The 25,365-nt window shown below is 41.5% G+C and overlaps 1 protein-coding gene across 1 annotated transcript in view; it reads left to right on the top strand.

The window, feature by feature from the left end:
• Window positions 1-527: 527 nt before the first annotated feature.
• Window positions 528-25,365, top strand: part of PCSK1 (proprotein convertase subtilisin/kexin type 1) — a 42,298-nt gene continuing 17,460 nt past the window's right edge. Inside the window, exons 1-9 of the mRNA XM_082620305.1 lie at window positions 528-1,603; window positions 4,976-5,080; window positions 8,362-8,472; window positions 10,416-10,562; window positions 11,877-11,953; window positions 17,598-17,686; window positions 20,334-20,506; window positions 21,522-21,734; window positions 24,215-24,315. Of these exons, the coding sequence (XP_082476431.1) occupies window positions 1,424-1,603; window positions 4,976-5,080; window positions 8,362-8,472; window positions 10,416-10,562; window positions 11,877-11,953; window positions 17,598-17,686; window positions 20,334-20,506; window positions 21,522-21,734; window positions 24,215-24,315 (1,196 nt within the window). The 5' untranslated portion in view covers window positions 528-1,423. The remainder of the gene's footprint in view (window positions 1,604-4,975; window positions 5,081-8,361; window positions 8,473-10,415; window positions 10,563-11,876; window positions 11,954-17,597; window positions 17,687-20,333; window positions 20,507-21,521; window positions 21,735-24,214; window positions 24,316-25,365) is intronic.

Raw genomic sequence — 25,365 nt, forward strand, 5'->3', positions numbered from 1 at the left:
GGAAGACGACAGTTTTTGGAGCTCGGAAGAGCAGCTCCAGCAGCCAGCGCTTGTGGCGCTGTCCATTCCTCGGTGCTGAATGGAGATCCTGGCATTTCCCTCCAGGTTCAACCCCTCAGGATCAGAATAGGTTCAGCCACAGTGCACTGTACCCATTTCCCTGTTCTGGGATGGGGGGGGGAGGGGTGGGTGGCGGGGAGAACCATTTAGACGTCTGCTTATTCTCTTTCCACGGGAAAACACCCTTCCACAAAAAGAAATTGTGCATTTTATGGAAAAGTAATGGCATAGCTTCCGTTCAACACCAAAGTGAAGAGTTCTACTGAAGGCAGAATGGAAAGTTCAGAGTTAATGAAACCTGCTCCTTCTCTCCCTGAGGCAACACAACAGCACTTGGGTCCCTACACTCCCTTGTTTATAAAGAAAGGAAATAATTTTCTGTTTTTAAAAATCATGTGAATAAAAATAAAATTTTAAAATCACGAGATTAATCATTTTTTTCTGATAAGGACTGTAAAGTGGGTGGTAGTGGGTCCTGCAATATCTGGGATAGAATTTTAGATATTGTTTTACTGAGGTTGAGAAACAGAGGAGAGAAGGATGTAAACTTGTTAACTAAGGTGGTTTGAACGGTTAAAAATACCTTTTAAAAAGTATTGCTTTAGCATTGTCTTCCAGAAGTGCTCGTTTATCCCAGGCGATTTAGGTTAGAATCCGGGCAGTAGAAGCTTCCCTTCTTCTCTCTGCCCTCCCAGCCTCCGTCCGATTTGAAAGACTGAAAAGCCCTGTTCTTCATAGCAGGTGCCGATATCCACAGGGCCCTTATAAGAATCCTCCTCCCTCCCTTCTCCTCTTACACAAGATAATCAAGTAAAGATAAAGAAAACGGACAGAAGGCAAGAAAAGTGTGCTACACTCCAGATCTTTGATTCCTGGTAGTTATATTCAAATGGGGCACTTCTCTTTGAGAAGTGAAGGTGTTTCTCACGGCTACAGAATTTACAATCAGAACGGGCGCAGACTTAACCGATAGGAGCAAACGTTTCCTTCCTTTTCTTCTCTGTTGCTTATTTTAGCCGCTTCTCCATCCCGCTGGGAATACCATCCAGATCTTAGTCCAGGTAGATCTGACGTCAAGAGATGGCTTTCGTAGATTTGACGTGTAAACACTGATTTCCATTCCGACTCGGAAGGGCTGGGGCTCCACTCTGCCGGGAGACCGGGAGACCGGGAGACCGAAGCGCTGCACTGAGCGCTCGCCGCCGCCCTGCCTCTCCTGCGCGTCTCTGTCTTGTCGCAGAACAACCGGGAGCGAGAAGTGGTCCAGAGCCGGAGGGTGGAAGGGTCGATCCTTTCTGGCTTTTCTATCTTGCTTCTCATCCCCGCTCTCCTTCCCACTCGTGTGCGAGCGAGTGGGAGAGCCATGGAGCCAAGAGCCTGGACTCTGCAGTGTACTGCTTTCGCTCTCTTTTGCGCTTGGTGTGCATTGAATAATGTAAAAGCGAAGAGGCAGTTTGTGAATGAATGGGCGGCGGAGATCCCCGGGGGACCGGAGGCAGCCTCAGCGATAGCCGAGGAGCTGGGCTATGACCTTTTAGGTCAGGTAAGAGTTTGCACTTTCAAAAAACTTTCTGGGGCTCGAGGGGACTGGCGGGACTGGAGCGTAATCTCCCATGTGGGAGTCCCAGGTTGCACTCTCCTGAGCACAGTGGCAAAGAGCAGGAGCTCCTCCAGCTCGGCCCTGGCGCGCTTGGAGAAGGCTTGCCTTATTTATTGTTTGGGCTGGGCGCAGCCAGGCAGAACCAAGCCGCTGCAGCTGGGTACAGCTTAGTCTTGCTGCTGTCCGCTCTGGAATTGAAATCCGTTCCCGCGCGGTGTGGAAGAAAAATCCCTCCACGCTTGTTCACGGAACTTGAGATGCACGCAGGCTCTTACCAACCAGTGCCCAGAGGAGAGGCAGTGCGCTCTGTCCCCTGAGACTCAGCGGGTCTGCGTCAGGAGCTGGCTGTTTCATTCTTTTCAATATGGCAGCATCAGATCCAAGTCCTGCTGCAAGGGGCCAAGCAGGCTTGGAGATGTTCGCCGGCAGCCTTCGAGGATACGCCCAGGGCATTGGGAGAGTGTCAGTGGCCGGGCCTCCCGACCCGGGGGCTCGGGGGCTATGGAGTGGCAGATGAGGTGGGTGAAAGACATGGGACCAACTCTCCGGGCCTCTACCGCGAGCTCTGGATTCTCAATGGAAACTTGCAAAGTCCGAGCTTCACAACTTTGCTCGGTCAGTTCCCCTGAAGGGTCAAGCTGCCAAAGTGACTGGGGAAAGGATAGCTTTCTTTCTTGTTCCCCAGCCAAATGCGTATTAGCTTTCCAGGGGTTTCATCTTGTGAAAAAAACTGTTGCCTGTCCAAGCAAGGCCTGGGTTAATAGACAGCTGGGGGTGGGGGAGCGTTAAGGCATTATGTAGGGGGCTTGTTAGCTGTGCACCGCAGGGGGTGTGAGTTCTAATCTGAGCTTTCCTTTCCCTTGGCTCAGAATCAAGCCCTCATTCCTTGCCTTATAAATTGCTGTGCATGGAAACGGGGGGTGGGAGGGAGGAAGGAGTTGTAAAACATTTTGGCGCGTTTTTTCTAGAGGTGGTGGTAGAGATGCAGCTGAAGTCATGGATGAGTAATGGGGTGTGGGCGTTGGCAATTCCATAGATCCAGATCCACTGGGAAATGTGCCTTTCCTTGCCAGAGGCTTCATTCTCCAACTTCATGAGCCAAACTGTCTGAAATCCCCAGCAGGGAAGTCAATACACATATTGAATTCTCTTCTCCGTGTCCCAGTAGCAGACCCATACTTTTGCTTTTGCCCAGTCCTTGTTGTTTGCTAGGCTCCGTGTTAGGGGCTGAGGAATAATAGGAGGAAAATAAACTTTCAAGGAATCAAGAGTCTAGAGACTGGTTTAGAAACAAATGACTGCAGTTGCAAGCAATTGGTATAGCAAAAGAAGCTGTTCCTGGAGTCTCAATACTTATTGATTGAAGGATTGAGGATGGAAGGGAATTGGGGAGAGGTGAAAGAAGACAGCCCAAGGAGGAAACACTTGCACAGGTTTAGGAAGAAGAATCAAAGCTTGCCCTGGAGAACATGATGACATTGGAGAAGGCACTCCAGGCATAGAAAACAACTTGTGGGAAAACAGGGAGATAAAAAGAAAGTGACTTATAAGTCTGGAAACTGCAAGGCATTGTTGGGATCTAAAAAGAGAGTGAGTAGTGGGTGGAACTGTATGGGTGGGTACTGTGGGCATCATGGAAATCTTGTGTGTCCTATAAGGGAAAAAAAAAACTGGGAACTTAATCTTTTGGGCAGCTAAATAGCATTGGTAATTGTGTGAAAGGAGATTGGAGGAGAGAGCAAAAAATAACTCCCTCTTCATTTTCTCACCTTATTAGCCCCAGACATACAGCCAAACCTGGACCATTCATTATGTGGACTGTCTTTCAAAATCACAAGTCTCAATAAATAAATAAATAACAATAAATCAGTACTCTTGGTAGGATCTTCGAGGAAGGGGTGGCATAGTCACAAGAGTCTTTAGAAATAGTGGGAAAACCTATCTATACTTGCATGTGATTTGCATATGCATATTTCCAGTTAAATGGCATTACTAATAAATGTTTTTAAAATAATAATTCTTTGTAAAAGACTGATAGTGTTTTCCTGGCTCTGCTTATTTCTTCCTTCGTTTACACTTAACTTAGCATCACTATCTTGAGCTCCTTAAGGCCTCAAAAGCTAGGATTGGGGGCAGGGGTGACAAGAAGCAAAACCAGTTGATAGAAGAAACAGAGCTAAGCACTGGTGATCTTTTCTTATGGCTAATATTCTCTCTCCCCAACTCCATGTAAAGCTTATAGCAGATTCAGCCCCTGAGGTTCAGGCTTGCAGCAGGGCCTAAGCATCTCTATTAAAAAATTCTCTAGGTGATAAGAAACACCAATTTAAAGAATGTAGTTCTTCTGAAATAACCCATTGTCAATTGTTTGTCTCAGTTTAAAAACATACAGGGCATCTACAGCATTTGGTAGGTTCAAATTAAGTACCATTTTGAATAAAGGGAAACTAGCTTAAAAGAATAATGAGGGGCCTCCCTGGTGGCGCAGTGGTTGAGAGTCCGCCTGCCGATGCAGGGGATGCGGGTTCGTGCCCCGGTCTGGGAGGATCCCATATGCCGCGGAGCGGCTGGGCCCGTGAGCCATGGCCGCTGGGCCTGCGCGTCCGGAGCCTGTGCTCCGCAACGGGAGAGGCCACAACAGTGAGAAGCCCGCATACCGCAAAAAGAAAAAAAAAAAAAAAAAAAAGAATAATGAACTTAGTTCTAAATGGACCAAATGCATTGATAGTCACCCAGAGAAGTTTACACACTCCCAGGTGGAACACCTGTCCTAAATGTGGCATGCTGGCTTCTTCCTCAAAGCCTTGAACTATTGGAAAGTCAGATGGTCACTACTAGTAGCTTATAATAATTATCACTATGGATTCAATGGCTATATTTCATAATAACAACAAATTATTCTAGCTGAATGTGGCACTGCCTATATATCATACCAAAGGGTTTGCCTGCCTTCCACAAATTATTGTTCTCTGACAGAATAAATTTGACAAAATGAATATTTTTTAAGAAATGTCTATCTACACAATAATAGCACCTAGAAAAGCAAATGTAGTTCCTCTGAAATATGTGGGACAGAAGCACATCAGCTCCCAAGTATGCTGTGAGCCCAAGTGATAATATCATGAAGCTCATCTCACTCAACACACTGAGAGGGAAGGCTTTTATCCGTGTCTTCCTCATGAAGAAAAAAGTTAACTTCAGTACAAGAAATGGATTTAACAAAAGCTGCCTGTCTCCAAGTTAGCTGTGTTTCAACCTAACCTATAGATACTTATTTTGGAAAGAGGATTTTTATTTTAATTTTTTCTTTTATAGATTGGGTCACTTGAAAATCACTACTTATTCAAACATAAAAACCATCCTCGGAGGTCTCGAAGGAGTGCCCTTCATATCACTAAGAGATTATCTGATGATGATCGTGTAAGTGTTGTGCATTTGTCTTCAAACCAGTAACCTGACTTATCTGCCTTCTTTGTGATTGCTAACAAGAGCAAAAGCAAATATGATTTTTTTTATTGTGTTCACAAAATCTGTAGTGTTTCTTATTATTTCCATAGGGTTATAATTGCACATAATAATAACTGGATCAGATTGAATTGGTTGACTAAATTTTATATGTATAAATATATATAAAGTATATATATACACACACTATACATATAAACACTAGCTCACAAATCCAGTCTAAGAGCATGAAAATGAATATTGAGAATCAAGTGGCAGCACTGATGAACTGTCTGACAATGCAATCAATCAACAAACTTTTATTATAGGCCTATTATGTACCAAGCACTTTGATATCCGATGTGATGATGCCAAAGAAATATAATACATAAACCCTGTTCTTAATAACATTTCAGTGTAACTGAAAAAACATTCTGCCATTCTGTCTGGTTTGGTTATGTAGGGAACTAGTGCTTTTGAAGGAGCTTTAAATCCATGTCTTCATGAGGCAAATGTTTCTATAAGTATTGTATAGTCTGATCCAAAGCATTTGATCTCTTTTTATCCTGGTTTGTATACATATTCAATGATTAGGCAACAGCAGGAAATGTCTAGAATGAATATAGGTAAAGTGTGGAGTCAATTTCATGTATATCTAATGTACCTTTTGACTTTGAAGTCTGTTTTCAAGGTCAGCAAACACACCAATAGAATGTTGAGATGAAATAGAAATTTGAAGTATTGGAATCTGCACACACAATGTTGCCTTTTCTCAAGAATGTGTCATACTGGTGAAAACTTATCCTGGCTGGCCTGATATCTGTGTACATGATTTCTGTTGTCTAGTCCATTCTAAAGAATTCTGGAAGCTTTGTGAGAGATAAAACACATACTTTCAACTTCCCATAAAGAAAATATGAGTGACAGAAAGGTGCCAGAGCTGTTTAAAGTACAGGAATTCGTGAACCCTGTAAAATAATTTGCTATTTTATTTGTTATGCAACTGATAGAATTTAAAAAAGAAGAAGAAAAGGAAGACAAATTAAGAGAGTAGGAAATGACTGGGCCTGGGTTACCAGTGTTCAAACATGAAAGAAGCAACCAAACCCAGACCAAGAATGCTGTATCAGGACCACAGACAGCAACACCACAGCTCACAAACAACCATTGCTGGCTTTTACCCAAGTTAATGGCTAGAAGTGAGAGACCTAATCAGAGGCCCTGAACGTTACTTTAAATGTTTCTTGCCCAGTGAAATCTTCTCTTTGCTGTCCCAAGGCAGATGGCTAATTGTATGTGGGCTTTGAAAGTAGGGCAACTTCTAGCACTCTGGCTAGGCTTAGTCCTTGGGCAAAACAAGAGAGAGATTTGCTTGTCTGTCTAAATACATGCCTGACATTAATGCACAAGAAAGTCAAACTGACCTTCCTTCTCATCTTAATAGGAGGAAATTGGATAGAGTGGAGCAGACCTAACTGTTACTATTACTCAAGTATCTCATTAAAATGAACAGATGGCCCAGTTCTATTCTTTAGATATTTCCTTAATAATTGATTTGGGGGAGAAATCTCAAAGCATAAGGAAGAAGAGCTAAGAATTTACTCTTCAGCATAACTTCATAAAAAAGGAGTCTATATAATCCTATGAAAAGTTATACCCAGAATAACTTTAGTTCAGGAAAAACCCTAGAACACACTGAAGCTTGCAGTAGGAGGTTAGACTAGATGATTTTTAATTCCCTTTTCAAATCAAAAGGATTATTTACAATTAAGTACATGATACTTATTATATACATAATAGAAGGACACCATTAATTTGCTCTGTTCCACTTGGTCTGCTCTTACAGAGATTAATATGGCATTTGGAGTTAATGACATTAATCATAACACTGTTTCCAACAATTGGATGTTTATCTGATCAGATGACAGAGTGCCTCCTCTTATATTCCATTTTTTAAAAATTGCTTTTGATTTTCATTTTATTGCTCCTTTTTTTTTGGTAGGGATGATATTCTTTCAAATTAGCACTCTGAAATGCAGCAGTAAGCTATCTTTATAAGTCTGTTAATGAAATTTCCAACTGTAAGTGACTCTCTCAAAGATTAGTACTTGTTCCCTAGCAGCCAGTTCCCAAAGACCAACTCAGAAGACTGGCAGTATATTCCAAGCACTGAGGTATTTTAAGCCAAAACACTTAAGCTTGAAAATACAGGCACTTTAAAAATAAATTATATATGTTCTGATTTCCAACTCTCAAGTCGCTCCCAATGTTTATAATAGGTTTGCAGTATATTTTCTAATTGGAAATTCAGGACAGTCTTAGTGGATGGTTTTATCCTTTAGTTGCAAATTATCTTTCAGTTTTTATTTTTGGATCTGACTCATTAGTATTCTCACATTAACAATATCCTATCACACCATGGACTATCACCATGTGTACAGAAGAGAGGATATGTTTTGGGTAGGAAAGAGTCTTGTTGCTCAGCAAAATTAGAGCATGGTATTATCTCATAATGAATATAACCACAAGGCAGCCCCTCACCCACTCAGGGCCTCAAGTATAACAGGATTATGCTCTAAATGTGGGGAAGGTAATTTTTGTATTGTCAGGTGCCTTTGCATAATACATGAAACTAAATCAATGGTAAGTGTGCATGGTCAGTAGTGCTCATTCGTCACCCTGGATCTGTTTCTCATATTAAATACACTTAAGCAGAAGGTTGAAGAATAGAGGAGGCAGAATTTCAAATCTGCAAAGATGTAGCGCCTTTCCTTGTCACATTTGCAATTTCTATTTTTGTATATAAAGAAAGAGAAATTAAGCTGTAAGAGCAACATAACAGCAGTCTCTGGGATCTCTTAGCTTGTTGACTCATTCCACGAAAATGCACAAATTTTCTGCCACAGAACCCTGGAACCTCAATATAAAAGTGAGTAATATGGTCCATTTGCTGATGAAAGCAGGCTGAACTTTTACTTCCACTGTAATCACAGTGTAAATAATCTGAGGGAATCATCACTTCACTGACTGCTTCTCCTCCCCCTAAAGGTACATTTTACTGTAATAGAGGAAATGTTCATCTCCCCAGTGGGCAATCCCTTCTTCTCACTGAGCTGCCAGTTTGATCTAAAGTCAAATGAAAACACTGTGGAGCTGCCTGAACTCTGATGGAGAGAGTACTAGAGCTAGTTAGAGGGAAGATGATTACACCAGAGGTGGCCTATTTGTTGATTTTTTTGCTCTAAAACTCCTTGTAGGTGCTATGGGCTGAACAACAGTATGAAAAAGAGAGAAGTAAACGTTCAGTTCTAAGAGACTCAGCACTAGATCTCTTCAATGATCCGATGTGGAATCAGCAGTGGTACTTGGTAAGTACCTACAGGAGGACTGTGTAGGACCTGGGTTATTTGTTATATCTGCACGATAGATTTTTTTAATGATAGATAATTCAGCAGAGGGCTGTATTACCTAGAGATTAGGGTTGATGGGACCTTCCATGATCTGGATCTTCTGTTTTACTATGTGAGGATGTCTGAAACACAGATCTTTAGCTACTATGAGAGGAAGCGTTGTTGCCTTTTGTCTTCTTAAGTTTATCTGGAATAAGTACAGAAGAATCATGTCTTGCAAGTTAGAGGTTCCAAAACAGTACTCATGGCAAAAAAACATATTTGATCAAAGTTACTCTTGAGAACACTTTAAATCACCCAAAGAGTACAGTGAACATGATTCAGTATATATAGCCCTGAGAGGCAATTTGTACATGCTTACAGGTGAGAATTTCTGAACTAGGCTAAAGGAAGGAACACAAGGAAAGACAAAAGGCATCTATCTGCAGATGTCTAGACTTGTGAACCAGTTCTACCTTTAAGATAGTTATCAAATCCTTGTTGGAATGTAGGCACCTAGTGGAGAAACTGTAAGTGTTCCTGCTTGCCTGCAGAGCGCTCTCCTCTGTTTTAATGTTAAGCCTCTATCGTAGTAATACATGTTAATAGAAGTGTTTATTGTTGAGAATATTATAAAAGATGAATTTTCATGACAACCATAAGCTAACACTTAGACATCCTTGTTGCATAATGGATGGGAAAGGAGAGCAATTCCTCTTGAAACTCTCTTAACCTAGGCGATACCTACTCACTGCAGCAGAAGAGACTCACTAGCTAACACTGGTGCATTTGCTATGTGTCAAATACTATTCTAAATGTTTGACATGAGTTAACTCATCTAGTTCTCACACAACATTTTGTTGTAGGTATAGTAAGTACCCCCATTTATCAGATGAAGAGACAGAGACATTGGCAAGTTGAATAACTTGCCAAAATCATGTAATTATAGTGGAGGGGCCATAATTCATGGCTCCAGAGGCCATATTCTTAACAACCACACTCTATGATTGTTCTTCTGACTGTCAGAGAGTCCTTCATCTCTGGCGTTGGCCAACAATCTGTGTGTAGTTCCAGCCTCCTGTGATTCAGCTTCATGTTGGCCTAGTAAATTCTTATTTTGCCCCACCTCTTTCTGAGGAGCATCAGCCAGGGGCCAATGCATTCACTGATACTTTTGATTGTTGTTATTCATAAATTCCTTGTTGACCTCTTCACTAAAAAGCTGGCATTCTTCTAGTGCATCTCTCTTGAATGCTTGGGGATGTGCTCGCATCTGTGTTCCCTTGCTGTCCAGCTCTTCTTCCTTACAGTCCCACATACAGCAACTAACAGAAAAATTATCTGAAAACAAATCCCAAATCTTCTCTCACAGATACTTACTCCCTAAATCACTCATACTTGGACATAGGCAGTTAGATTGCAAGTCTTGGTAAGACCACAGCCTCCTGGGCATTCCAGGTTCTGCCTTTTCTTTTAGAAAATTTATAAAAACATCCATGAAGAGCTGTGAACCAGACAATATAAAGTACATTCAGTGTGGCAGTGGAGGCTCAGGATTTGGGGGGAGATGGAAACATGGGACATCAAATAAAGCTTTGGTAGATGAAAAGCTTGAGCATGTAATTATAAATGAAAGCAACTTAGGGATGAACTTCTTCAAAGCCACACAGCTCAAAGACAAGGGCCACAGGGTGATTCATCCTTTTGAGTGATTTTCCATTGGAACAACTGGAAAAAGAGCAGCACTCTGATGATTCACTTGGTCTTACCCTTAACTTTGTTTTTTATTTCATCTAATTGCCCGCTTCTAAATAATAGAGTGACCCCAGGAAGAAGATGGGTCTCCAGACTGGAGCTTCAGTTCTTATTTTGCAGCAAACAAATCATGGTTTTACCAATGCTTCTTTGTCTTTCTTTATCAGCAAGATACTAGGATGACTGCAGCCCTGCCCAAGCTGGACCTCCATGTGATACCTGTTTGGCAAAAAGGCATCACAGGCAAAGGAGTTGTTATCACTGTACTGGATGATGGCTTGGAGTGGAATCACACAGACATCTATGACAACTATGTGAGTCTAAGCCCTCCCATTGCTGCAACTTAGGGAGTGGTCTACACTGACACACAGTTAGGACTTTGCTTCCCTCAAGCTGGAGGCTACTCTGATGTCAGCCCTGGTAATGACGGGCCACGGTTTTGCCACTTCCCTCACCCTTCTGCCAGTGCACATAAACTTTTTTTTTTTTTTTTTTTTGTATCACTGGGCATTGAAAGAATTTGCTGGAGCCAAGGATTATACAAAAGCATGTGTGTTGGGGTAGGGGGAGGCACTTAACATCAGCTAAATTATTAAAAGCCATTCAAACTCTATGCCACTCAGTATTTGGGGACATGAAAGCAATCAAATCAAGCCTAATATCTGAGACCATTTTCACAGTCTCCCTGCTCACACCCCTTATGGGGCAATATTTCTCACATTGTGAAGTTATGTGAATGTGATTCCTTCCATGCAAATCAAAGTGTGCACTACACAATACAAAAATGACAAGCTGAGAAAAGTTCACTAAAAATGGGAAATAAGTAAATGAAACTTATTTACTTAATTGGTTATGAAGTTCTCCATTATATTTTAGGTCTTTAAATCAGTGTTTCATCTTGAATATTGCCCCTTGTCTTTCTCTCATCCTTTCTACTCAACCAACTTGCCCCAGCTAAAGAGCAAAGGAAACAGGAAGGAAAAGAAGAGATGAAAAAGATTAGGAATTATTAAAAGATATGGAAAATATAGAGAAGTAGCAGTAGTAGTGATAAAATTCCTACGTGGAAGATGTTTAAGTTTAGCAATCTGATTGCAAAAGAGGGTGGGACCTGGAAGCTTGTCTTGAATTTCAAACACAGCCTCTTTAATTAAATTACATGTTTATTTTAACTGAGGAGGCTGAAGGAGATCACTGTAGACCTGAGCCCCAGCCCACAGCCAGCTCTTTGCACTTATATTCTTCAGAAAGATGAGCATCAAAATGTCACTAACTAGTGCTCTAGCTTAATTAAGCCATTCAAATTCTCTGGGCTTCAATTTTCTCGTTTGGAAAATGAGGTGGTTGAACTAAGTAAACTTTGACTCCTTCTGTTCTAATATCCTATGAGAGTCTATGAGTGAGAGGTTTGGAAACATTCACTGAGAATTGCATGATGGCTCACTTTTCTGTGTACATTACTTCTGCCTGGTTTATGGGGATGATAAATGATCAGCAACTGGGCCAGAAACTCTAAAATGCAGGCTTTCGAGCTATCAGCCAGGATGGGAATAGGATAGGGATAGAAGACTTGGAAAGTACTGCTTTTTTTTTATGATGCTACAGTGTTATTCTTGTTTTCTCTTTAGGATCCAGAGGCTAGCTATGATTTTAACGATAATGACCATGATCCATTTCCCCGATATGATCCCACAAATGAGAACAAGTGAGTAAATGTGGATTTGGGGGTGGGGGTAAGTGCTTTAAAATGCTTTCATCTTACTTGAGAAAATTACACTATAAATATGATCCACATTTTAGCTCTCAGAAAATGTTCATGTACACCATCCATACCACAATACTTTGTTGCTTTTAAAACAGAAACAAAAGTTTCTATTTATATATTCCTTTGGGCTTATAGAACCATATTTCAATTAAACTTTCTTCTTACATTATGAAATGTTCCCCTCAAATGTTACTGAATAGTTACAGCTTTAAAAAAAATTGTTTGAGACATAAAGAATAAAAATCTGGGTCCATCCCCCTGCCCCCAATTCCTCTATGAATCGTTTATTACTAGCAACATGCTTGATGTTAGTCATGAAGAGAAATATAGATGACCAAGGTAACAAATCCTCATGACTTCCTATGTTGGCCACAACCATGCTCACTAGTTCCCTCAGAAGAATATGGCAAGGCACCAGACGAGAAATATACCATGGGCTTGGCCCTCAAATCCAACACAGTCTCTGGGGCATTGGGCTAATTAGTAGCTTGTTCCAGTTTCTGCTGGGTATTCTAAAACTAAAGGGAAGAGAAAAAGGATATGTTCTGATTCCTAAATTAATTCTCCATAGCAGCCACAAGGTGACGAGTGAGGCCAAGAGCCAGACCCACCAAACGAGGCCAAATAAAGACCCAAAGGCAAGAGACATTTTAACCTTTTTTTTCTTAGCTCCAGAGGAACTTCACCCTCTAGGCACACAGCCTCAAGTGTCAATGCCCATGTGAAAACTCATCTTTGTGCATAATGATGTCTCTCACAGACTTCAAGGAGACATTCACACTTTCCTCTTCATTTGCTCCACCCAAAAGAAACTTGCACCAAAGCAGATGAAAGCCAAGGCAAAATGAGTGCCTCTACAAGTGGGGATAGAAAGAAAAAGTAGTGAAAAGCTCTTTGTGGATGCCCCATAAAGTGCTTCCCTTTTCTTTCTTCCTCTCTCAGATTATTAACCATTAGGATCAATAGAGTTCTTTCTCTCTCTTGCTCTCAATTTCCCTCTCCCCTTCTCCCTTATTTTCTCAGAATTCCCATGTGGCTGGTGTAGTAATGTTGACCTAAAGTTGTTACTTTGGATTGTCCTCCAGAAGGCCAACAAACCCCAGGAAGGGAGGCTGGGGCTCCAGGACTTGGCCTCAACGTCCGAGTGTATATTTCTTCCTTGAGGGGAAGGGGAGGCTTGGGGAGGGTTCTTTCAGTACCATTTACTTCTTTTAGGGTTTATCTCTTAAAGGGGTCAACAGCAAACAGCGCTTGAGGTTAGAACATTCCAGTAACAATACAAAAGGAACCATGAGAGGGCACCCTTGGAGGAAAGTGGGATATCTCAGGAACTTAGAGCAGGACCCCCCCCCCAACCAGACAAACGTTCAGCCATATTTCTGAGTGAGGGCAGTGCAAGACCAGGAGGAACACATGTTCTTTTAGAGCATGACCTTGTAATGTTAGCCTGCCTGGTAGTGATGGCTTTGCCAATTACCAGGAGGGAGGATGACCTTGAGGAAATCACTCATCTCACTCTGCCTCTATTTTTTATTTCGTCTCCTAAAATGGTGACAAGGTATCTGTTCCCTACCCTCCTAAAAGAAGCTTCCTAAGGAACTGGGCAATAAGTGCTTGGAAGAAAAGGACACTCTTCCTAGAATGAAGTAAAAATGACAACTCTCATTCCATCCCCTTGATCAAGACTAAGAGGGAAATCTGCTCCCGACCACATGGGCACAGCTGAGGAGACTGTTAGCTGAAGGTGTCAGCCTCCTTCTTAGGCAGTGTGTACTGGGTCCGGCCCAGGATCCAAAGTGGGTGATAACTTGTGTGGTAGATGCATGATAGGTGAATACCGGGTGAAATGACATTCTCTAGAGTTTTGTACTCATGAGAAGGGGAATTCAGATGTCCCTCTTCCCTTCCCCCCTAAAAAAGGGACTCTCAACTTATGGTACTGATAATAGCCACATTTCCCCCAATTCAGAGTTCCAAAGGCCCCAAGGAAGCAACCCATAATTGTATGTATTTTGTGCCTGAAAACTCTGAGCTTCCAGAGCATAGCAGACCGTGGATCTTGCACATAGCATAGACTTAGTGTAGCATGGCCAAACAAGAGAGCACAGACTTTGCAGCTAGATTTAGATCAAATCTTAGATCTTCCACTTAATAGTTGAGTGACCTTGAGCAAATTATTTAACTTCTTTGTGACTAGTTTTATCATCTACTAAAGAGTTAATAATAGTACCTACTTCATTGGGTTCTTAGGGGGATTAAATAAGTTTATATATGTAATTGGCTTGGATAGTGCCTTGTATACAGAAAAAGTTAAATGTGTGCTATGATGATGATAATGATCAAGGCTTTTCATTTAGCAACTAAGGTAGACCTCCTTTCACTGAGAAAAAAAAGCATGACAAGAATAGTATCATCTGATAAAAGGAGAAGCAGAGACAATTTTCTAAGCCAATTCAGAATCTGCTATTTGAAAATTACACAATAAGCAGCTATCTCTCAGGGTCCTCTTGACTATCAACCAAAAAGCTAGCATCCCCATCATTTTTCAAAAGGTATAATAAAAAGTAGAGTTACCCTTCTAGCATATTGTCAGAAATAAATCCCTTAGGTTTAGAAAATGAATGGCCCCATTTTGTCTTGGCCTTTATAACAGTTAGAGACCTATTATCTCCCAATTCCAAGGGCATTATCTCTCCAAACTATCTGTGTTGCTGCTGTTCTTTATTACTATGTAAATGAGGTTAATAAAAGCTACAGTTGAATTCTCCTCTGCAAATCAAATGAGGAATCACTAAATAACAAAATCTTAAAAGTGCAGGTAACTCTTACTACTAATCTGGCATGAATTTGTGATCAGTATTTCAACACCAATTACAGATTATTCTATTTTATAACATGTGTGGCAAGGATATTTTAACTAGTACAATAGTAATCTTTAAATTATCTTCTGGAATAAGTTTTTAAAAATCAATTTGTTTAAATGCCAGTTATAACCATTGCTCTAAGATAATAGAGTGTTCTTTTATCTCAGAGCCTGATTTAAGGAAAGAAAACTGCAGGTCTAGGAAGAATGATATAGAACCACTTTAATAAAGTCTTTTTTTCTCAAGGTGTGGAGGTGAGAAGTGAGGATAAGAGGAGGCAAAGATATCAACCCCTATTTGTACCACGATCCTGCACCTTTTAAGAAAATAGTACTATGTAAAGAGAGATAAACACTATATAAAGAGAGATAAATAATAGGTAGTGTCATACTGCATCATTTTTAGGACAGAGGTACAATGCTGGAGATGTTTGCCAACAGGTTGATTCTGTAGGCTCTACCTGGAGACTTTGTTATCTTGGGCGCTGTCTTCCATCTTGTGTAAATGGAAATACAGGTGGTGGTGACTTCTGGTAGCATATTTCCCCGATGATGGCAAATGAATTTTCCCTTCCACAAAAGGAAAGAAGGCTAATCCACAGGCATAAGATGCCTTCTATGTGTTCAATATGCATGCATTTCTCAGAGAATGGGTGTGTTGGTCAGGAGAGCTTCAGTTGCAAGTGAGAGAATCCTAACACAACGATTAAGTAAAATGGAGATATTAAAATATTTTTACCCAAGAGATGTTCAGCTTCAGGCATTGTAAGATCCAGAAACTCAAATACTATGCCATCAGGACACCAATTACTCTGTATCCATCTCCTAGTGCTGCTCACCTCCACTTAGCTTCATTCTCAATAGAACCCTGCCTGGTAGCAAGATCCACATGGCTCACGTGGAACTTAAAGCTGAAGATTCTTGAGAAAGAATATAATTCTTTCCCCCAGAATCTGCATCAATTCTTGAAATGCTCTCTGGGAGGACAAGCCTCATGATAGAGAATCACAAGAAGTGAGCGAGGGCCACTTCCCAAAAGGGGGAAATGCTAGAAGACCAAAAAGAAGTGGGTGTCTGCTACATTGGGGAAGACTATGAATTAAAGATAATTACATTGTTCTAACTTAGGACTCCTATCCAGTAGTAACATAAAGGAGGAACATCATTTAGTGGAAGGAGAACAGGAAATCATCTTTGGTATTTTAGGGAAAAAAAAGTAAGTGAAACAGGCTTATTTTATTTTTTTCCTTAGGAATTATTCTTTCTTTAATTCATAATACAAGTATTGAATAAATCAAGTATCAATATTTAGATTTTTTAAAAACTTTTTTTAGTGGTTTGAGAGATGGTAATTTTTTAAAATTAATTAATTAATGTATTTATTTTTGGCTGCATTGGATCTTTGTTGCTACGTGCGGGCTTTCTCAAGTTGCAGCGAGTGGGGGCTACTCTTTGTTGCGGGGTGCAGGCTCCTCATTGCGGTGGTTTCTCTTGTTGCAGAGCACAGGCTCTAGGCATGTGAACTCAGTAGTTGTGGCTCATGGGCTCTAGAGCGCAGGCTCAGTAGTCATGGTGCACGGGCTTAGTTGCTCTGTGGCATGTGGGATCTTCCCAGACGAGGGATTGAAACAGGCTTATTTTAAATGACCCAGTCAATTTAGGATTTTTATATTTCATGCTGGGCTAAATTAATTGATGTCTAGTACAGCAGTGTGCAAAGGGAGCTGGCTGACAGAGTTGCTCAGAGCTAACCCTTCCTCTTTTTTCCTCAATGTCAGCATATCTGGTCAGTGGCTCCTCCAAGGCACCAACAGCCTTCATGCTGCTCCCAGGAGCTTCCACAATGGAATAAAGTCATGAAGTAAACAAATTCACATTAAAGTTTCTCTCAACTTATTGACCCTCCTGAGGTCAGGGAAGTGATGGGAAAAGACAATCACTATCCCCAGAATTTCAGAATTGATACTTTAATGGTGGACTTTGGTCTGTTTTAGCGATGGATTTTTTTTTTTTTTTTTTTTTTTTTTTTTTTTTTTGCCCAAACACTCTGAAATCATAAATTACCCTCATTGTCCCTAGTTGCAAAACTAGTCTTATTCAGGTTTCTGGTCCCAGTCAGAGTTGCAGGAGCACCCTTGTTTCCCAAATAGCCTGTAGTGTCTTGTTAAAATTTCAAAATCCTCTTGGTACCAGGAAACCTTCAGATGTTTTAGTCTGGTATATGGTTAGAGGAGGAGAGGAGGGCTTGAGAGGGGGCTCTGTTTTACATATCCTACTAGGACTTGTACAGGTTAAACTAATCCAAGGAATTCACTAGTGAGGGGAAGGGAGGAGTCACTTTAACACCAAAATTCTGGTGCAGAAACCATTTCTTTGAGATGGTATCAATAGCTAACACTTCCTGGGTTCTTACTATATACCAGCCACTTTCCTAAGTGTTCTGCATACAATATTTCATGGGATGCCACAATTCTTTGAAGACCAGTAACTTACCCAAGGTCACATCACTAGTTTGTGGCAGAAGCTAGAACTTGAACTCATATACTTGGGCTCCAGTATGTGTTCCCTTCATCTGATACCTACACTTCATCTAATACCGATGGGAAGAAAACCAGCAACAAGCCTGACAAGAAGTTAACATATCCATGTACCATGGATTCATACGCAACACCAATGTTTGTCCTCATTTACGTTTTATAAATCCTATTTTCTAATCCTCAGACATGGGACCAGATGTGCAGGAGAAATTGCCATGCAAGCAAATAATCACAAGTGTGGGGTCGGAGTTGCATACAATTCCAAAGTTGGAGGTAAAGCAAAGGGTTGTTCCTGTAGTTTTGCACTTTAATTTGAGTCTTGCACTACCTGGTGTAAATGGGGTGGTGTGGGGGGACTTTTCAACAACCAGAGGAAGAAATGAACTCCATGCAAAATTTGCTACACGACTTGAATGTGATTTGCAAGCAAATCAATGGATCTGGATTCTTAGAAAATGATAGCTGAATATAGCCCATACATCTTTGTTGGGTGGGAAAAGGAAAGGTTGAATAGCTTTTGAAGCAAATCTAATTTTCTCTGTGTTCTGATTTAGAAGAGTTTGTTATTGAGTGCTTGCTAAGAGACAGAAGGAGGAGGTAAATTTAGGCAAAGATTCTCCCTGCCTCTCAATTCTGTAGTCCTTTAGTTCATAACAAAGAACAGTTAAAAACAATAAAAAGAATACATACTTCTTATAGTAAGAAGCCAAAGGTTATCTGTGGTAGCAAAAATTTAGAAGCTTTGGTTGTTTCAGTCAGTGTCTTTATAGGTAAGCATATGGTAAGTTCCATCAGGGCAATTTAATAAAGGAACTATTTACAAGAGTTCAAAGAAACCAACAAGGGACTAACTGATGTAAGCAGATGTTACCACCTTTAGACTTAATGGAGCAAGGGGAGGGAGTAGTCATGGAAACTGGAGACAGAAAGCTGTGACCACATGAGACAGCCACTGGACAGGAGCTGTGGCCCTGAGTACAACAACGGAGCTGCTTCTAAGCAGGGGGGATCCAGGAATGAGTACCTCACTCTCCCCTCACCCCCAAACCTCCTGCTGCTGTTTCAGTTGGCTGAAACCAATGGGAAGACAAAAGAACCCACTGCTGCCATCCACGTTTCCGTGAAGCAGGGTGCAGAGTGGATCTGCAGGGGCTCACAGAGAATAAAACACTTGTCGCTCCTCTTCACACTAGCCCTGCCTCAGGCTTTCATGGTTATACTATGAACCTTGCATTTAGTTTGTTTTCTAAAACCACAACAAAAAAGATTCACTGTAGAACATGGCAATGACAGGAAAACTCCTTTAAGTTCTACCTGAGTATACCCTGAATCTGGCTTTGTATTCCGTTTCAGAAATCAAATAAATATACATCCTAGCATATAGAATGCATCTCTCACTATTACACCACACTCCTAGATTTTAAGGGTCATTCTTGATTCCTTTATACCAGCATCGTCAAAATGCCATGTTAATTTAAAGAAAATGGAGGCAGGAGCACAAATTACATAATCACCTAGAAAAAGAATGCACTTTTTAAGTAATGATGAACTAAGTAGCTATAGTCTGTGGGAGAATCATCTCATCCCTTCATTTTATAGAGGAGGAATCAGAAGCAAGATTCTCAAGGAAACCAAAACACACCCACTGTATGTCCATCATTTACCTTCCAAGAGATTATCCACATCCTGGAAGTTAACAGGATGGATTTGAGTGCCAGATTTCTGGGATTCAAGTCTCAGCTTCCCAGCTGCAAGCTGTGTGGCCTTGGGCAAGTCCCTGTCCCTCTCTGGCCGCAGTCTCTCTCCCTGTGAAATGGGGAGAATTACAGCACCCACCTCAGATGGTTGTCATAAGGATAAATGAGTCCATATGTTTAAGGCCTGTACAATGGTAGCTGCATATAGTATATCCTCAATGCCCACGAGCTGTTATCATCCGCATTTTACAGCTGAAGAAACTGAGGCACATAGAAGTTAAGTGGCTTGCCCAAGATCACAGAGCTAGTAAATAGCAGAGCTGGGATTTTTTTTTCCCAAATGCATTTTAAACAATTAAAAAAAATAAATATAACTTCTACTAGTCATGTCAACTACATGTTTTTTTACCCAAGCTCCATAATAAATAATAGTGTGAAAATATAAAGCTGTGCACTCCATTGCATCATTAGCCTGAAGCCAGGAATAACCAGGTAGCTGCCTGTATCTGTCTAAATTGCTTTTGCCTTCCTGGCTCTTGAATACATGAGTCTGATGATGGGTGACAGCCTGTTGGAAAGCATAAAGAGTCACTGCATCTGCCTTCTCCTGATGAAAACGGATTCCCCCTCAGGAGTAAAATCCATGGCAATGATTTCATCCTTGAGATTATTTAGAAGAAAAGGAAGCATGTCCCTTGAAAATGTTTCTTAGCAAACACATAAAAGAATGGCCTCTGGGTTAGTTTTCATCAGTGCTTAGAAACAAGAGTTTTTTCCCTATTTGTGAGTTTCCTATTGTAAGTAGATCTTTTCAAGTTACACGGTTTCCCATACAGAGTCCTTTGTAAGGCACTGACTGGGCCACAGCCATTCGTGGTATAGTCACGAGCAGCCATGTTGAGAGAGAGCTGTTTGATGCCTCTTTCTGAAAGCTATCCTGTCATTTTCAGGTTATCAGGGCAGCAGAGGGAGGGGAGACATTTTGTAAGCGACAACAACCATGGCCACAGCACAGCACAGCACATAAGGAAGCTTATGGAGGCGGTGACTTGATCTTCCTGCTGTGCTTTTAGCAGCTGGGTCACAGTCATTTGGGACATACACTGGTTACCTACTTTTGACTCTTTTGGGAGTCCTTTAAAAAAATGAATATTAAGAGCATCGTGCATTCTACATGTACACACTGACATCAACATACGTTATTTGTCTGTTTTGCTGTTCAGGGATAAGAATGCTCGACGGCATTGTGACGGATGCTATTGAAGCCAGCTCAATTGGATTTAATCCTGGACATGTGGATATTTACAGTGCGAGCTGGGGCCCTAATGATGATGGGAAAACTGTGGAGGGGCCTGGCCGACTAGCCCAGAAGGCTTTTGAATACGGTGTCAAACAGGTGAGATGCTTAACACAGACCCACTTGAAATGAAACCTGACCATTTGAATATGAGGAGAAGGGAAGAACACTTAGTTTATATGCAAAGAAATGGTTGTGAACTTCTTGTTATTGTTTATGTTTGAAGTGCATTTAGAGAGCCAAATCGTTCTTCAGAGGGATGGAAGTTAAGGGTTAAGAAAGTTTTCCCCATTTGGGTCTGACATTCAACAGATATTCATTAGTCTTAGAGTATTTACTTTCAAAAATACTCTGGATATGTCCTTTCTCATTTTCCTGCTGCTTTTGGATTTCTACACGAGGTAAACTACTACCCAGACTTCTTTCAAATACTCTGAAAATGCAGCCTTAAATATAGCAACGTGCCACCTCCCTCTCTGCACGTGCCTGATGAATACTTGTGCCTTGGTTGTGTTGCTCTGTGGCTGGGGTTTAGTGCATTCTTGCCAGGATTCTAAGGCCTCGTTCGGCACAGGATGAAACAAAAGTAGAAATTTTGGAGAGCACAAATTGAAAAATCATAGAAAGGGTAGCCTTGACAAGTTCCATTCAATTGAAGAGTCCCTTTTAATGCAGCTGCAAAGCAGATCTGAATAATGCCTGATTTTGTCATTCTATCAGTCAGCCAGAAGATTCAAGCAGAAAGAAAGAGAGGAAGTTCAAAGATTCAAGCGTAGTGACATAAGCCAAGGGAACAGTGAAAAAAATTTAGTGCTGAAGGCCAGATTATGAATCCACATAATAAAGAAAAGAAAGAAAAGTCCTCACTCAGCGCCATCCCAGAGAGGGCCCAGATGAAGGAGGGTTGGCAGCACCAGAGCTCAGTGACTTATAACATACAGTCTCGTGAGAGTTCCAACATCGACGCTGGAGGACCTGGAGTGGAAACAGACTCCAAATTACTGTTTCTGAGAACTTCATGCGTGTATTTATATATTTGTTGGGGATTTTATTGGGATGTGACAGTGACCCCAGTGATGATAATAGACGTGATATGTTTTGGCTTTTCCTTTAGGGGAGACAAGGAAAGGGCTCTATCTTCGTCTGGGCTTCTGGGAATGGGGGGCGTCAGGGAGATAACTGTGACTGTGATGGGTACACGGACAGTATCTACACCATCTCCATCAGCAGTGCCTCGCAGCAAGGCTTATCCCCTTGGTACGCTGAGAAGTGCTCCTCTACGCTGGCCACCTCGTACAGCAGCGGGGATTACACCGACCAGCGAATCGTAGGTTGCTTTTGTCTAACTCTCTCTGCTTAGGTAGGAGAACACGGCTTGCCTTCAGAAGGATCCTTTGGTCAAACTGATTTGCTTAAGCTTCACTTCTCAGTTGGGGAGACTCACGCTTTGCTCACTTGAAGGGTGGGTATATATTGGGAAGCTTTCTCTCCCAGGGATAATGATGCTTCTGCCAAAATGATGTCACCTCTCAGTCATTTTTAAACTCAGCCCTGAGAAGCCACCAATCTGTCATTACATATGGCCGAGACTCCAAATGTCTGTTCAGCTTGTGTGATGCCTCCCTGAAAACAGCCTTAAAGGAGATTTTAGGGTTGTTGGAGCTTTATCACCCTTGTACTTGTTGATCCTTTAATAGCAGGGAAAATGTCTGAGTTGCCCTTTAGCAGATGATAAAAATACAGAGCATACACCAGCTATGTCTCCTAAGGATGGACGACCTACAGGAAAATAACAGTCTAAATTTCCCCTGAGGTGAACTTTTCAGCATCCGAATAAGCAGCTTAGGAAGGTTATATGCTCAGAGAACATCTCCAGCCCCCGCTTGACTGTGCCTTCACTTCCATGAGTCAGACTGCCAAGGGCAATTATTGGATTTCCCTTCAAGGGCATGATGATGAAGGCCCATTCAGGGGCTTTGAGAACAAAGAGAGGCACTTCTTTTAATTTAAAAATTGAAAGCCTCAAACTTAACTCCTGACACAGAAAGAACCAACCGGCTAAAGTATGTAGATCCTAATCTCAATAAAAAACCAGGTCATGATCCAATTAGATTGTGGGTAACCTGCCTAATAATTAGTCTTTGGGATGTGTGTAAAATTCATATTAATGGCATCTCAACAAAATTGTCAGAACTACGATCTTCATGCAGGATCACTCTTCTGGAACTGCCTGTTCTAGTTTAGACAGTAAAACTATGGTCTCAACTTAGAAACTCTGGCCTACCTCTCATGCCCATATCTTCAATTACTCAAAGAGACGGTAACATTCTACCTAGGGGTTCTTTATGGCAGGTATATCTTATACCCTGCTGTAAAGGAGCCTACCAGACATGTGCCCCACTTGCATTCACAGCCCCTGGCTCTTGATGACCCTGTGGGTGTTCAGAGTGGCTTTTCAAAAAATGGCCTGTGGTCCATTTCAGAGTCACCATTTCACAGACGGTCTCTCATCTGAGCCACTCTGCTGTGAAGCAGGAGGAAGAATTTCCATCTTTGTAAAGATCGCTCCTTAGGTAAATGAGCCATAGAAGAGACAGCTGGTGGATTCTATTTGAGACAATTGGACTAACATAGACTTTGTCTTACGCAAACCTCTTCCTCAGCACAGTCATCTCTGGGGCTTACTTGCGTCAACAGGTAAAAAGGGCAACCTTGCTTCCGCAGCCCCCAGAGGAACAGGGCCACCAGAACTTGAGATATTCAGTGACTCCAAGTGGGAAGCCAAAGGAGGTGATAATAGAATAAACTGTTTTTTTTGCACCTCCCTCCCACACCTTGAAATCTCTAGCTAAAAATCATAGTGTGAGAGCCTGGGTGGGAGTCTTGTTAGTAATCCTTTGGCCCAAGTACTTGTTCAACCAACAACACTGTGGTCCTCAAGTCAGACTAATCGGGAGTCTCTTTGGTTTCTTCCCTTCATCTCAGCAACCTCTTCACTAGGCTAAAATTAGCCTGGGTAATTCCTTATGTGCAATCACATTGTGTGAAAATGCTTTCACAGACAGGATCTCATTTCAGCCTCAGAATATGAGTCAAGAAATATCAACCTCATTTGACAGATGGGGAAACCAAGTGACTTGCCCATGGGACACATCTACTGAGTGGCAGGTTTAGAATTTGAGCCCGGATCTAAGTCCAGCACACTTTCATTTGAAAAACTCGCCATGTTCATCGAAGTACAAATGTGACACTAACTCATGGCCATCAGATTACATCAACAGTGAGTGCAAACTACACACTAAACACATTTTGTGCAAATAGTTCAAGTGGCCCAAATCAGGATGGCTTTACCTCCTCGTGCTGAAGAGGCAGTCAAATGTCAATCTGAAGGCAAAAGGGAATTGTGCATGAGGCAAAATTTCTAAATATGCCAGGCCAAACACAATGGACCTGATGATTAATGGGCCAGCATGATTCACAGTGATTTTGAAATAGTCCCTTTTTTACAGACAGCGTTTCATTTGGGAATCTCAGAAGAGAAAAAAAAAATTCATAGTGGGAGGACTTCATCCCCAGAAAAGGCATTCTGATGCCAGAATTATAGACAAGTTGCATATAGAGGAGAGTGAGCTAAAATATCAGCAGATGGCAAACATCCGCCTGTAGTTTAGAGGAGGAAATAGGGAATCGAATCAGCTGGGCTTCCTGATCCTAACAGATGCAGCCCTCGGTAGGGTTAACCCCCGGGGACAGGATCACACTCCTCACATGTTCTCCCATGTTTCTTTCTTTCCTGGTGCCCCTCAGACGAGTGCTGACCTGCACAATGACTGCACAGAGACCCACACAGGCACCTCTGCCTCAGCACCCCTGGCTGCTGGCATCTTCGCTCTGGCCCTGGAAGCAAAGTAAGGCCCAGAAACCATCTAATCACCTGTAAAAAGCTGTTTCTCCTTCTTTTTCATAGCATATATTTTTTTCTGAATATATGGTTACAGTGGAAAACTACAAAAAATAATAAAAAATAAGCTCTCTTCCTGTCAACATCTCAATGTAGATTTAATACACACACTTACTTGCAAAATTGGAATCTTAATTCACACACTATTTTGTAATTTTTTTTTTTTTTTTTTTTTTTTTTTTGCGGTATGTGGGCCTCTCACTGTTGTGGCCTCTCCCGTTGCGGAGCACAGGCTCCGGACGCGCAGGCTCAGCGGCCATGGCTCACGGGCCCAGCCGCTCCGCGGCATGTGGGATCTTCCCAGACCGGGGCACGAACCCGTGTCCCCTGCATCCGCAGGCGGACTCTCAACCACTGTGCCACCAGGGAAGCCCTGTAATTTTTTAAATCTACCTATATTAAAGCACTTTCTCATATCTAAATCAATCTTCCTTGACTTTTAAAAACTCATGCTCTCCTCCCACTCAGTCCCCTCCAGTCCTCCTACCACTCAGCTATAAGGCCTTCTCACTTCTGTTTATTCCCACCAGATTGTCCAGATAATTGTCCAGATAATTTCCTGTGGGTAGTGTTAGGAATAATAAGTTTAAAAAAATCCTTTTTTTTTAGATTATATAAGCCCCACCCTAGAGCTGATATAACACATCAGGGGACATGAGAATTAAAAACAGGACTTTTATCTTTTTGTAGTATACCATTATATAAATGCAAATTTTATTAAGGCCATTTCATGCTCAACACCCTTGTCCATAGATATCAGTTATCATTCCTGATAATTTCCTTAAGATAAACCCTTACGATTGGAATTTTTGGGTCAAAGGGCATGCATGTTTTAATGATTTTGATACATATTGACAAGTTACTGTCGATAAAGACGGGTACCATTTTGTACTCCCACCAGCAGTATATGTGTGAGAGTGCCAGTTTCCTAAACCCTTATCAAACCTACTTTTATTATCTTTTAAAATGTTTGCTACTTTGATAGGTGAAAATGGCA

Source organism: Mesoplodon mirus (genome assembly GCF_964341445.2).
Source record: "Mesoplodon mirus genome assembly, chromosome: 5".
NCBI lineage: Eukaryota > Metazoa > Chordata > Mammalia > Artiodactyla > Ziphiidae > Mesoplodon > Mesoplodon mirus.